Raw genomic sequence first — 14,107 nt, 5'->3', positions numbered from 1 at the left:
ATATACTGACTAATATATCAAACTGAAACTAATTATCCTCCGCAACACTGGTGCTGACCAATCAGGCTAGACCTGTCAGTTACATCAGTCAGACGTTAACTCTCTGATTGCTGGGCTGATCTGTATTTAGGAATTACCGTCTTTATAAATATTATTAGTTTTTATAAAATTCCAGCTAGAACCTCTTTAGTTTATAGACGGTTTTAGCTGCTACTTAATTAAGCAAAAAAAAATAAATAATAATAATTATAATGGTGAATTTGTTGTGTCACAGCGTTATGAATGTTTTATAACAGAGGGCTTGTTTAGACTGTAATGTTTACGTGAATATTGTGAATTCATGCGAGAAAATAATGAAATGAGCTGACTAAATACATTATAGATAAGTTCTGCATGAGCTTGTGCTTTCATTATGAGTTAGAAAGTTCTGCGTTAGGCAGATAAGTTAATAAATGAGCTGTGGATATCTCCACTAAGTGTCCTTTTTTATGGCTATGTTATGCTAATGGATGGAGATGTGTTTAATTATGCAGCCTCCAGTTCCTGTGTCTCACTATAATTAGCATGAGGATATTCTCCTTGTTACTCGCAGTCCCAAGCCCAACAAAAATACATTATTTGTGCTTAAACATTTGTTTCTTTTGCTGATCTTTCTTTCCATTTTATTAGGGAGATCCCGGACCACCAGGCCACCAGGGGCCGAGAGGGATTCGAGGACCATCTGTAAGTCTACTGTGAATCAAGGCTATATTAAGATTTGTAGGGACACCCGGGAAAGTGACCCCCATTTAATATCAGTGCAAAAAACACTCTCTGCATGGTCAAAACCAAGCGTAGAATTATTATTATTAATATTATTACAAATAAATTAGAATCTATATAATATAACTGACCGCTGCTAAAAATGTATTTATCATGATGGCCTGTGCATGCATATTGGTTCCTACATGTATAGCGTGTGTGCACTTCACTCAGCTTTACTTTTTGAAAATAAAAAAATCACCCGCGCTATGCGCTGCCGCTGTATATATCACAGACACGCACAACTTCCCAACACAGTAGTAGTCGCTGCTACTGACAATGATCGCTGTTCCTCGACTCCATAGGGGTTTTGTGCCAGTCAGGGGATCCTGTGGAAACACAAAGTTTAGGGTTACAAGACCGGTTGGGTAAATCCAGACCCATGAATTACAGATGCTGCCTTTAGTTACTGCAGTTATTATTCTTCGGCAAGGGGTGGTAAATTATGTAGACATTCAGAATGTCAACAGCATAATAACATGCTCTGAATATCCACATGATCAGTAGACATGTCAAACGTCGACTTTGTGATAGTCGACATTTTACATGTCAACATTGTCAGGTCAATAATGGGATATATTGTTACATTTCATTGTAAGACTAACCATACCCCTAATCTTAAATGTACCCTAACTCTAACTGTAGCTTATCCATAAATCTATCCCAGATTGTAGCCTAACCATAACCTAACCCTAATTGTAGCCTAACCATAACCCTAATTGTAGCCTAACCATAACCTAACCCTAATCATAGCCTAACCATAACCCTAATTGTAGCCTAACCATAACCTAACCCTAATCATAGCCTAACCATAACCTAACCCTAATTATAGCCTAACCATAACCCTAATTGTAGCCTAACCATAACCTAACCCTAATCATAGCCTAACTATAACCCTAATTGTAGCCTAACCATAACCTAACCCTAATCATAGCCTAACCATAACCCTAATTGTAACCTAACCATAACCTAACCCTAATCATAGCCTAACCATAACCCTAATTGTAACCTAACCATAACCTAACCCTAATCATAGCCTAACCATAACCCTAATTGTAACCTAACCATAACCTAACCCTAATCATAGCCTAACCATAACCCTAATTGTAGCCTAACCATAACCTAACCCTAATCATAGCCTAACCATAACCCTAATTGTAACCTAACCATAACCTAACCCTAATCATAGCCTAACCATAACCCTAATTGTAGCCTAACCATAACCTAACCCTAATCATAGCCTAACCATAACCTAACCCTAATTATAGCCTAACCATAACCCTAATTGTAGCCTAACCATAACCTAACCCTAATCATAGCCTAACTATAACCCTAATCATAGCCTAACCATAACCTAACCCTAATCATAGCCTAACCATAACCTAACCCTAATCATAGCCTAACCATAACCCTAATTGTAGCCTAACCATAACCTAACCCTAATCATAGCCTAACCATAACCCTAATTGTAGCCTAACCATAACCTAACCCTAAAGCTGCATATACACACAACGATTTTGTAAATTAACGATTTTAGTAAACGATTTTCGTTCATTTTTTCAAGGGAACGATTTTTTGGAACTACAAACGATTTTTGCATATTCCCTTACTGAAAATTGTTGAGTTGGTCAGTCTGACTGAACTACAAACTACAAATGTGAATGCGCATGAACGATAATCGTTCATCGTTTTAACTCAGAAAGTGAACGATTGAACGATAAACAATATCGTTAACGATAATCGTTCAAAAAATTGTTGTGTGTCTATGCACCCTAATTGTAGCCTAAACCTAATTGTAACCTAACCCTAATTGTAGCCTAACCCTAACCCTATTTGCAGCCTAACAAAACCCTAACCTTAATTGTAGACTAACCATAACCCTAACCCTAATTACAGCCTAACCCTAATTGTAGCTCAACTATAACACTAACCTTAATTGTAGTCTAATCCTTACTGTAGCCATACCCTAACCCTATTTGTAGCCTAGCCATCACCCTAACCTTAATTGTAGCCTAACCCTATTTGTAGCCTAACAATAACCCTAATCCGAATTACAGCCAAACCCTAACCATAATTGATGCCTAACCCTAACCTTAACCCTAAAACCATGTGTCGACATATGTGTGTCGACATTCTGGCTAATAACACTTACAAAATCAACACTCTTACATCCTGAATGCCGACAGGCATTTAGTTCAGGCCTCCATGTATACTCTTTGCAGATCAGCCAGTGCAGTAACAGTAACTCACGTGTGTCTGCTATTATGTGACCAATATGATAAGTCCAGGTTAGTTTCACTAATGAAGTCAACATTAATTATCTGTAGGTCCCTGTGAAGGGTGATTGAGGTGGCTGATGATTAATAAAGGGCGACCTGTGTCACTGCAGCCAGTCTGGTGAATATGTTCTATTAAGTTAATTGCAAAATGTATCTATGTGTTCAGGACGAATCTTAATGCACAGGTATAAGGCACGTACACGACAAGCATCTATCAAACTCACTGTGCATTCTCTGTCATCAGCATCAGCCAGGGAACCTAAGGTGACATAACCTTTCCAGTGAGTAATCTGCGGTAGACATAATTGATCCCTAAACAAAGCCTCATCTGTTATGACGCATCGCCCTCTTCAGCAGTTGCAAAGGTCTGCCGCTGTGTGCCTTTCATTCTGCTAACCACTGTCTTTGCTGTTTATTTTATTAGGGTAAAAACGGGCATGTCGGCCCTCCAGGGAACATAGGACCTCCCGGTGTGATGGTAAGTGCAGCCAAATGTTAAAGCATCATCACTTGTAAATCCTTATACAGTACTTAGAGAATTTTAAAAAGCAAGTTACTAGAATTATGTTTGAGAAGAGTGAGACTGGATAAAGTTTCTACCACAATATATATATATATATATATATATATGCTTATACATATATATATATATATGCTTATACATATATATATATATATATATATATATATATATATATATAGTTGATGTCATAATGGGAAATGGTGTGTGTGCAGGTGTTTAAATTGGTGAGTTATATAGGCACACACCAGCAGATTACTCAAGCTATGACCAGCCCCGTTATTTAAGCAGTTGTGTTAGTTTGGTGAAGTATAGTAGGTACAGCTGTACTCACTGTTATATGTACACTGGTGATGGAGCTGAACAGGGTTCTATAAAGCTTACCAGCCAGTGAGCGTGAATGTTGCAAACGGGTACTGGTGCAAGAATGCTGGAACGATTTTATGCAGGTATACACTCAGGTCTCTCATTTGGAGCTAAGCAGGAGACTTTGTATCCCACAGTGTCACTCACACACAGTACTAAGCTGGCTGCAGTCATGTGTGCAGAAGCACATCAGGTTTAAGGTCCCTGCAGACTCTGGGTCCTAGTGCCCAGCATGTATGCACAGCGGGGAGCGCACTGCTTTTTAACAGTAATGTGTGTCAGTTTCTAAGCCTACCATCTCCTGCCTTGTGCTATGTCCCTTTGGTTTATGCTCTAAGCTAGAAATATTTGCGTCATTCCACACTCAGCTGAAAGATGTCACCCACGAGTTTAAGCTCAGCTGTTCCCATTCCAACAGATTCTATGGCGGCTATACATCGCAACCTGTGGCAGGAGGAATAACCGTGGCCGCTGGAATGGGAACCTTTTTTACACAGATTTGTGACTTAGTCGCACACAGAAGCACAAGTACCGCAAGCCCCAGTGCTCAGCGTACACTGGCAATGTCGCTTTGAAGCTTCTTGCCTCTTTCGTGGTATGAATGAATTTGAATGAATATGAATGAATTTCGTGGAAAATCTTAAGGGAAAAAAAGGCGCTTGTCCCAGATAAGTCGCAAAGTCCGTGGTGCCCCAAGTGGGGTGATTTGGTGCGACTACTACATAGGTGTATGAGGACAGATTGGTAAATAAGAAGTTCACATACTGTACAACATAATAAAAATACTTTTAGGTGGCAGAAACCATTAGCGATAACGGGCTGATACGTAGCTTCTCTGCTGCCGATCAGTTCAAAGTCAACGCACAGCTTGTTAGAGGCTCTGTCATCCAGCCTTAGGACTCTCCTTTCATCGCTCTGAAGGTCGCTGTGATTAAAAAGAAAATAAAGGATTAAAGAAAGTGAAGTCATTAGATAAATCACCTCATTCCATACCTGTTACTGCAATGCATGGTATGTATAAACTATACAGCGACACGGAGCAACACCTTCAGCCAATACAAAATATAAAACACCACAGTACTGTGGAAATATAAGGAAATGATAAGGATATTAAACCTCACATAGGCGTTCCATGCGGTATGCAGTCGGGATGCCGACGGTCTAAATGCCGACCGTCGGCATCCCGACTGTCTAATCCCGGCAAGGGTCTAATGACAGGCGTCGACATCTCGACACCTGTCATTTCACCTATGCTGGGAGCCCGACGCCCGGCATCCCGATCAAGAGTAAGTTGGGCGCCGGGCGCGGACAGCCGCGGTAGGGGGGAGGGTTAGGTTAGGGGCTCCCGGGGGGCACTTAGGGTTAGGTACCCCCCGGGAGGCTTAAAGTAAGGCACCCCCCCCCCGGGAGACTTAGAGTTAGGCTTACGCACTTGGGGGGGAGGTTAGGGTTAGGCACCCAAAAGGGAGGGTTAGGGGGTGGTTAGGTTAGTAAATAGGAAAAATACTTACCTGTCGGGATCTTCTCTGCCGGTCTTCCAGCGACGGGATTCGAACCGCCGGACATGCGATCCCATTCCATGCATATACTGCGATCCCATTCCATGCATATACAGTATGTAAGCACAAGCCTGTAGATTTGGTATCTGTCTATTTACACTCTTACTGACTATACAATAAATATTACACTGTGCTCCCTTTTTCTGCAATTTAGGGACTTAAAGGAAGCAAAGGAGATGCGGGAAGTGTAGGAATGCCGGGGTTTCAAGGACAAAAAGGACCTCAGGTAAGTAAATAAGTCCTGTAATTCTATATACAGATGTGTCCACCTACATCTAGCCTCCTTGCTCAGACAACTTCTCGCTGACATCAGGCAGCCAGGAGGAGTTGCCGTTGGTTGCTGCATTGACTGGTGTCTGGTACCTCAGTGTAATCTCTAGCAGAGCATGATTGGACAGATAGTTATTTAAGTGACAGCAGCAAAGGCCACTGATGGAAGCATCTAAACACACACAACCTCTGATGTTAACGAAAAGCGTGTGTGCAATAGAAGTGTGTGCAATAGAGACCCCAAAACAGCACAACCATAGGTAGGGGGGCAAAAGAGTTGTATTGGAAATACTTATTTTATCTGGTCTAATCACACCATGTATTGAGCATAGTCTAGCCTGCAAGTGCGCTCTCTTGGAGTTATCCTTGATTCCTCCCTCTCCTTCAAACAATACATTCAGTACCTGTCGCAGTCCTGCCGTTTCCATCTCAGGAATATCTCCAGGATCAGACCCTTTCTCACCTTGGATGCATGAAGACCCTCATACACTCACTGGTCATCTCCTGACTGGTCTACTGTAACCTCCTCCTATCTGGCCTCCCTGAATCCCACCCATACATGCCTACTCTCCAGGAAGTCGCGGGAGGCTCACGATTTTTTGGGTAACCCCCCCGCACCCCCGATAGTGTAGGCACTTCACCCACATTCCTGCCCACTTCCTAGTGAAGTGGGCAGCATTTCCACTGAGATTGGGGGTCCCTGAGTAGGGGCGTGGCTTAATGAGATTTGTCCCCGCCCCTATATAATTATGTGCTATTCGCGGCAATATTCCTTGTTTTTATATATTTGCTACATATGACCCTATCTAAGGACATACAGATATGATTGATTTGAATATTTAGACTATTGAGCAGTAATTAGCACTCCCATTACTACATGTGGATAAGGATACCTGTGTTTTAATGTATATCTAATAAAGAAATGGTTTTAAAAGAATTACACATTTATAGTGGGGACATGAGTGCACCTATTTGAAACTGATTCCCTATTTTTCTTTTGGATTTTTCTGTTTTTCTTTTGGATTTTTTAAATAAAATAAATGTATGCTTGTTAGAGATTGGTACGTTTGGTGGTTCCCCCAGTATCTGTTAAAGTCAGAGCAAGATCTTTCCCCCCCCCCCCCCGGTTCCAGTGGACCTTGCTCAAGGTTGTCAATGCCCCGCCCACGTGAATGCACCGCCCACAGGATCTTCTCATTCACTTTAATGATGTAAACAATGGCCGTCCCAGGAGGAGAGAGATTACCCTGATCAGACCGCCAGATGCACAAAGGGTAATGCTGCTTTGCCAGATCCATTGGGTGCAAATAAGTAACATTTATATTCAATACAACTAATAACACACAAAGTAAGTTGTTGGTTTATTGCTGGTGTAGATGGAGACTTCCCTGTCTAATAATAACATATCAAAGCTGACTTCCCTGTCTAATAATAACATATCAAAGCTGACTTCCCTGTCTAATAATAACATATCATAGCTGACTTCCCTGTCTAATAATAACATATCAAAGCTGACTTCACTGTCGAGCAGATTAAGATGGCTCAAGATAAAATGAACACACCTGGGATAACTATTGCTGCATCCATATAGTTTCCTTTAGTTATCGCTGTTTCTCCAACCATTACTCCTTACTTGGTATAGACAGTTAGAGCTTGATTCTGAAATAATTGATAGAAACTATATTTTTCTTACTTTTTATTCTTACTGAAGTTACTTCGATTGGAATTAGAAAATCCTAAGTGTAATATATAATATGCAGCTGTAAGAGATAAGCAAGATAAATATATTTTCTAATTAGTAATTATCCAGATACAGGACCTGATTCACTACGGAACGCAACTGCGATTGTAATAGCGATTACGCACGCAGTTCAACTGCGATCGTATGCTAATTAACTGCGATCGCAATGCCGCCGCAGCACTACATAAGGACGCCCGCTTTACCTTACACACATCAGTACTGTTTAGCAAGACTGAGAAACCATCGGTACAATCGAGTACCATCGCAGCCTCACGCACACTTGCACAACGTCTGTCCTTACTCGGGAATTGCTAACTTCAGCGCACGCTATCAGGCCTCAGGCTGCGTATGGCATCACAGTGGCTAATTTATGCACACCCCTGCAACGGCGTTCAAATGCACTAGCACGCCTGCGTTACCCTGACCACCCCCGCCCCGTCACCTCCCCCAAGCGGCACTTCCTGTCAATCACTATGCGATGGGTCTGCGTAGTCACTGCGTTCGCAATCCCGATCGCAGTGGCTAGTTCGCGCACCCACACTGCGATGCATGGGCAGTACGCAAGAATCGGCTGACTGTGTGCGTATTAGCAACTGCGTGCCTCGCTGAATCAGGCCCAGAGCTCACTCCCAGGCAGATATTACCTTGTTCATATTGGCAGCCCTTGTTATTGTGATGCAACAAATAAACACAATGATACAATTCTATTACACATTACGCTTTGATACATTACTGTACATACTCCAGTGTGAACCTACTGTAGATTCTGGATGTGAAAAATGTTTAAAATCAAATAAAACAGTCAGAAAAATTCCCAAATAAATAGAATGTGACTATTATGCTCATTCATAACCCCCATACAGAATGAATGTTTTTGTTTTTTAAGGGACAACCTGGAGACACTGGTTCACCCGGGAAAGAGGTACGAATTATTGTTTTTGTTATTTATTTTCATTTTAGCACTTATTGAAAGCAATACACAGTCTATGCACTATACATTGTATCACAGTCTATGCACTATACAATGCTTAGACTGTACTTGCTTCAGGTTATGAATTCAAAGGTTAACTTAAAAAAAATTGTCATTGATCATTAGATTTGATCGTTGTGTTCTCCAGATAAGTAAAGTGTAAATTAATATTTATGAGAAAGATACGTATCAGTTCTATAGAACCAGTCTCATCACTCCACCAGTGCCTCTCACTCTCAGGACAGTATTTTAGGAGGAAAACATAAACGTGGATACAAATGATGGGGATATTTTTATAAGCAGACTTTGATTTTAGGTTTTTGCAAATTGTTGTGATCAGAGACGTGACACTTATCTCACAGCAAGATGGCAGCATCCACTGGCCACGATGTAAAGGGCGGGTCTATTCTCACGTTTATAAGGAGGTCGCAGTGTCTCTCTCATATACCGTGACAATGATACAGGTTTCCTTTTAGTTCCATCATAATTAAATTATTCTGCTTTGCTGTATTTATTAATATTTTTTCTCAACACATCAGCTGTATGGAATGGCCATAAGACCTGACCGAATGATCTGTAGCAAGTTACAGCTAATTAGCGGACACAGGGATCTATAAGCTGCAGTAGTCGCAGTAATGGAGTGACTGGAACTTACTGTAATTGCTGCACTGGACTTTTGCAGTGATATCTAGAGGCGTATCTATAATGGGTTGAGGGTGTGTGATGCCCGGGTCCAGGGGGGGCCCACACCGCACACACGGGCCCCTGGGTCCAGGGGGCCCCGCACCACACACCCTGCTCCCATGTTATGTAAAACTTTCCTCTCCGAGGTCCCGTGTTGGGTCTCCCAGCGCTGCTGAAATGCCAGAAAATGGCCGCCGTGGCCATTTTTCCGGGTTTTTTTACGCATGTGCTGAGAGGATATGAGAGGATAATGGCAGCCGTGCTATTTCCCCGGCGATCTACGCATGCGCAATAGACTCCGGGCACACTCTAGTGCCCAGAGTGTATTGATTCTGCGGTGGAGGGCCAGCTGCGTCAGTCGGCTGAGGGTCGCTGGAGTGAGAGGAGGGGGCCCGAGAGACGCTCCTGGTGATATCGTTGAATTTTATTATTTATAATATTGATTGCAGCAAACCCACATTTTTGCATAGATATGGAGAGATAAACAACGCTAATGCCATTTAAATAATACTTATATCAATGGAATGGATTGTGCATATGAAAATATTTAATAAAAATGGATACATATAAATTCTAAATATGTATATGCACACAGTTATCTATGCCTGTTTAACATCAATAAAAAGAAATATAGGCAAATAACATCATATGTATAGAGAAATAGTCCCAATGTGTCAGGAGTACTCTATACTGGGCTTCCTTTGGCATTGGGACTTTTTATCAGCACTTTTGAACACCTGGACTAAGTCATGGATCCTCTTTCAATATCTGGACTTATTGCGGCTGTCACCTATCATCTCTGCAGCAACACTAACCAAAGAGGTCTAAGCGTTACATGGGACTAGGGGCCTGATTCAGAGCCGGACGCAATTAGCGCTCGCTCGTCCAGAAAATAGGGGTGGCTATTCAAATGAACCGTTCGCTCTTTGCGGTCTGTTCACGCCTCTAGGTCTCAACGAGCGAACAAAACTTGCGGTCGTTTTTTGGAAAAATACGCCCCCTGGCCGCTCGCATCCTACGTCATGTCCGCTATTTATTAGATTAATTGAGTACATCAACCAGCGTATGAACTGCTCGCTATTCTTGTGGTTGGTTTTTGCTACCACAATCTTGCGAGCAGTTCTGGCTATAAAATAACCCAGTGACGTGGTCAATGACGCTCCTGTATTAATTATGCACACCCTTAAAACGCCCGTTTTGACCTTTAAGCTCGCCTGCGTTCTGATCTCCACTCCCCGTTTTCAAGCACCTTCCCCTGTTACCACCCACATACGCCTCATTCTGTCACTCAAAATAGCAGGCATTCGCTGTTTAGCGAACAAACGAATTTCGGCCGCACTGACTGGTTCGCGCATGCGTATAACGATCCATACGCATGCGCAGTTGGGCAAACATCGCTCGGAGCGAACGAGCGGCCGCTTACGAGCGGCTCTGAATCAGGCCCTAACAACATGCTAAAGAACCCTACATCACTGAACCAAAGTGGTAACTCTTTGAGACTGTCTGATACTATACATACGACACCAGCCAACAGACTCTGGGCCTGATTCAGAGGCGCTCGCTGTTTGCGAGCGCTCGTTCTGAATCAGGGCATTTTTTTTTTGTTGTTTCGGCCTCCAGGCCGCTCGCAAAGCTGTGGGTGACCACCCACAGCTAATGCGAGTGGCCTGGCGATGGTCAGCCACCCTGCCTACAAAACAGGGTGAGCTGTCAATCAACATCGACAGCCGCCCCATCTTGTAGTGAGCCCCGGAGCGATGGAGCTGTCGTCGCTCGCTGGGGCTCGCGCATGTGCACAACGGAGGTGGCCCATGCGCAGTGGGGGAACATCGACCCGCTTGCGAGTGCTCTGCGCTCGCGAGCGGGTCTGAATCGGGCCTTCTATTCCTACTAGGCTATAATAGGAACAGGTGGTTTGTGCATTATACCGTAAATGTCCCAGACGCTTAATATCAACTGATTGTTTAATAATGTTTTTAAAAATATTTATACATATGATGTTATTTGTCTATATTTCTTTTTATTGAAGTTAAACAGACATAGATAACTGTGTGCATATACATATTTAGAATTTATTTTTATCCGTTTTTATTAAATATTTTCATATACACAATGCATTCCATTGGTATAAGTATTATTTAAATTGTATTTAAATGATATTAGCGCTGTTTATCTCTCCATATCTATGCATTTATCTGCCTAAGGTTGTCTAGCCTTAATTTTTACAGCTGCTTTTGAATCACTACCCCCCGCAGCGCCCGAGTAGAACCTCTTGGTAGCTCTTTTTTGTACAAACCCACATTTTTGCTTGGAATACAACAACAAATAATACTTTTCAATCATGTCATCACTCTGATCTTTACAAGATGATGGCACTCTGAGATTACCTTTACTGGAATTATGGAAGACAAAGGCTGAGGGTAGAATTTTCATAGAATTAACATTTAATTAAATTTTTCCTCCTGGATGGTCTAAAGGCGACGGATTGCCGCAATGTCCCGTTCTGCTGACCCCGGGGATTCGATCATATTCAACATGTTGAAAGATCTCGCTTCCCCGACTCCAACCCAAAAATGGTCGGAATCAGCAAGCAGAGGATTTTTAACATGTAAACTTTCCCCGAGCGGTCGTCCACAGAGCGGTGTTTTTTTTCACCGATTCGCGGAACGGGTCAGTATAATGAGGAATCGCGGCTCAGGTGTATGGGTTCCTTAACATAACAATATTTCACACTGCAAATAATACATATTTTCAATTCTGTTTTGTCTACAGGGTCCTACGGGGAAGCCGGGCGATCCGGGACCTAAAGGAGAACGAGTAAGTTATGTTGTTGCTACACAGTTCCTGAAATGCAATTATTATTACTGTACTGTGTGCTCTTATATAGCGTATATACTGTAGGTGCGTGAAGTGAAGTACACAGAAATTTTCTGCCAGATTTTACCTATGACATCACCCCGTGTTGGGTACGATTGGCCGAAGGTTATCATGGCGACATTCATTTCAGTGCAGTCTGTAATATTCTTTTGCTGTATGTCTTTCTCTGCTGTGATAGTCAAAAATACAAACTTTTATTCTGATGTATTGAATTATTATTGATAGGGCGATCCAGGTACCAAAGGGGACAAAGGCATGCAGGGGGAGAAAGGACAGCCTGGAAAACCCGGTACCCCAGGACATAAGGGCCACACCGGATTAATGGGCCCCGCTGGACCTACCGGGGAGCGAGGAGATTTAGGACACCCAGGCCCACCCGGAGCTCCAGGACTGACTGGCCCAAGGGTAATTTATGTCTAGATCTTTTCAGTTCATGCTCGTGCTTTACTAATACAGAAAGTCAGCTGAAGGTTTTCCTGTATCATTACAGGGACATACGGTGACAACTTGCTGTAGGAAATGTCAAACATTAAAATGACAAAGTAATAAAAGTCACAGCTTTGAGTTTAATGGTCTTTAATGACCGTTTTACAGCCAGACAAATGGAATCCAAAATGATGTAACTCTTCTTCCTTTCCCTATTACTTAGTATCATCACCACGGAATCTGTCCATAACACTTGCTTTATCTGAGACCTGGTTGTGATGTTACAGTATAGTACATAAGTAGCTTTGCTGATATGCTTTCATTTATTATTTTACTATATATCCATAAAATTTATCCAACTAAGGTCTGTAACGTATGGACTGCACTATATGCCACAATTGCATCCCCATTAATGTCTTAGCTCATCATTCCTCTCCAGTGTTACATATAACAAGGTGTGTTGGGGGGCAGCATCGGAATACTGCGCCATCGGGAACAAAGCTCTTTGCAGCCAACTTGGAAATTCGGCAACATTTTTAAAATTTGCAACCAGCTAATTTGTGAATTTTTCCCGATTCACCAAAATGTGATGACACTACTGGATAATAAGGGCAACCAGTCCCCATTTATAAAGCATCAGTGACCATTAATATCCTATAGCTGGGACAGTGATGCTCTACGACTATTTGTTACGTGCACTGGTCTTGTTAATGCTAATCCCCCTCCTTAGATTTCAATGCCTGCTTTCGCATGGTACGGTCGCCATTCCTCTCTTCCCGGTTGGTTTCCATTAAAACAGCAAGAGCACAGCCTGGGGTATAACTGCGATAGTATATAGATTGTAGCATAAATCACCCCCAGGTTGGTCAGCTCAGAGCAGCAAGTTTCAGGCTTCTCCCCAAATGCCCCAGGGCGAACAGCTCTGCGCACAAATCCACAGTGGGCTGTGGATGCTGGGGAAATTACCAGGACTGGTACCCCTGCAGTGGCAACTTTGCCATCCCACCAGTAAGAGTATAAAGCAGTGATTTTCAACCTTTTCAACTTGAGGCACACTATACAAGAATTTAAGATTGCCAAGGCACACTATCCGGCTATGTGATGTGCGTGACCAATAGAAAAAACATACACATTGGCTCCCACATAAAAATATACACACATATTGGCCTCCACAGGAATAAAACACACTACAGTGGCCTCATCAGGAATAAAATACACTACAGTACTAGTGCGCACACTTGACAACCGCTCGCGGCACACTAGTGTGCCATGGCACAGTGGTTGAAAAACGCTGGTATAATGGATGGGTGTCCCATAGACCTAGTTAGAATATATTACAGACTATGTCAATCCTGCTGTAGAATGTGATATAGGTTGATAAATAGAGAATGTAAGCATCAAATATTTCCATTTACTGCTCACATGTCATAATGCTGCAGGGTTTGACTGGCCCACAGGTGTAATGGGGAAATTCCCAGTGGGCCCCACTGCTTGAGACACCCTCCCCCCTCCTCTTGGGGTCAGATTTTAGATTGTGTGCTTAAAGTGTAAATTGTTACTCTACTGGAGGGCTAGAACTTGGGTGCTTGGTTCATTTCCATGGCAACAACATAA

At 42.5% G+C, this 14,107-nt stretch overlaps 1 protein-coding gene across 1 annotated transcript in view; it reads left to right on the top strand.

Moving 5' to 3' along the window:
- The window catches only part of COL22A1 (collagen type XXII alpha 1 chain), a 442,369-nt gene that overhangs the window by 412,883 nt on the left and 15,379 nt on the right, over window positions 1-14,107 (top strand). The window contains exons 56-61 of the mRNA XM_088478826.1: window positions 670-723; window positions 3,505-3,558; window positions 5,680-5,751; window positions 8,423-8,458; window positions 11,963-12,007; window positions 12,293-12,472. Of these exons, the coding sequence (XP_088334952.1) occupies window positions 670-723; window positions 3,505-3,558; window positions 5,680-5,751; window positions 8,423-8,458; window positions 11,963-12,007; window positions 12,293-12,472 (441 nt within the window). The remainder of the gene's footprint in view (window positions 1-669; window positions 724-3,504; window positions 3,559-5,679; window positions 5,752-8,422; window positions 8,459-11,962; window positions 12,008-12,292; window positions 12,473-14,107) is intronic.

This window comes from Taudactylus pleione, unplaced genomic scaffold, assembly GCF_031769625.1.
Source record: "Taudactylus pleione unplaced genomic scaffold, aTauple2 ptg000219l, whole genome shotgun sequence".
Lineage (NCBI taxonomy): Eukaryota > Metazoa > Chordata > Amphibia > Anura > Myobatrachidae > Taudactylus > Taudactylus pleione.
The sequence above is the reverse complement of the archived record's forward strand: the minus strand, read 5'-3'. Positions and strand labels throughout refer to the sequence as shown.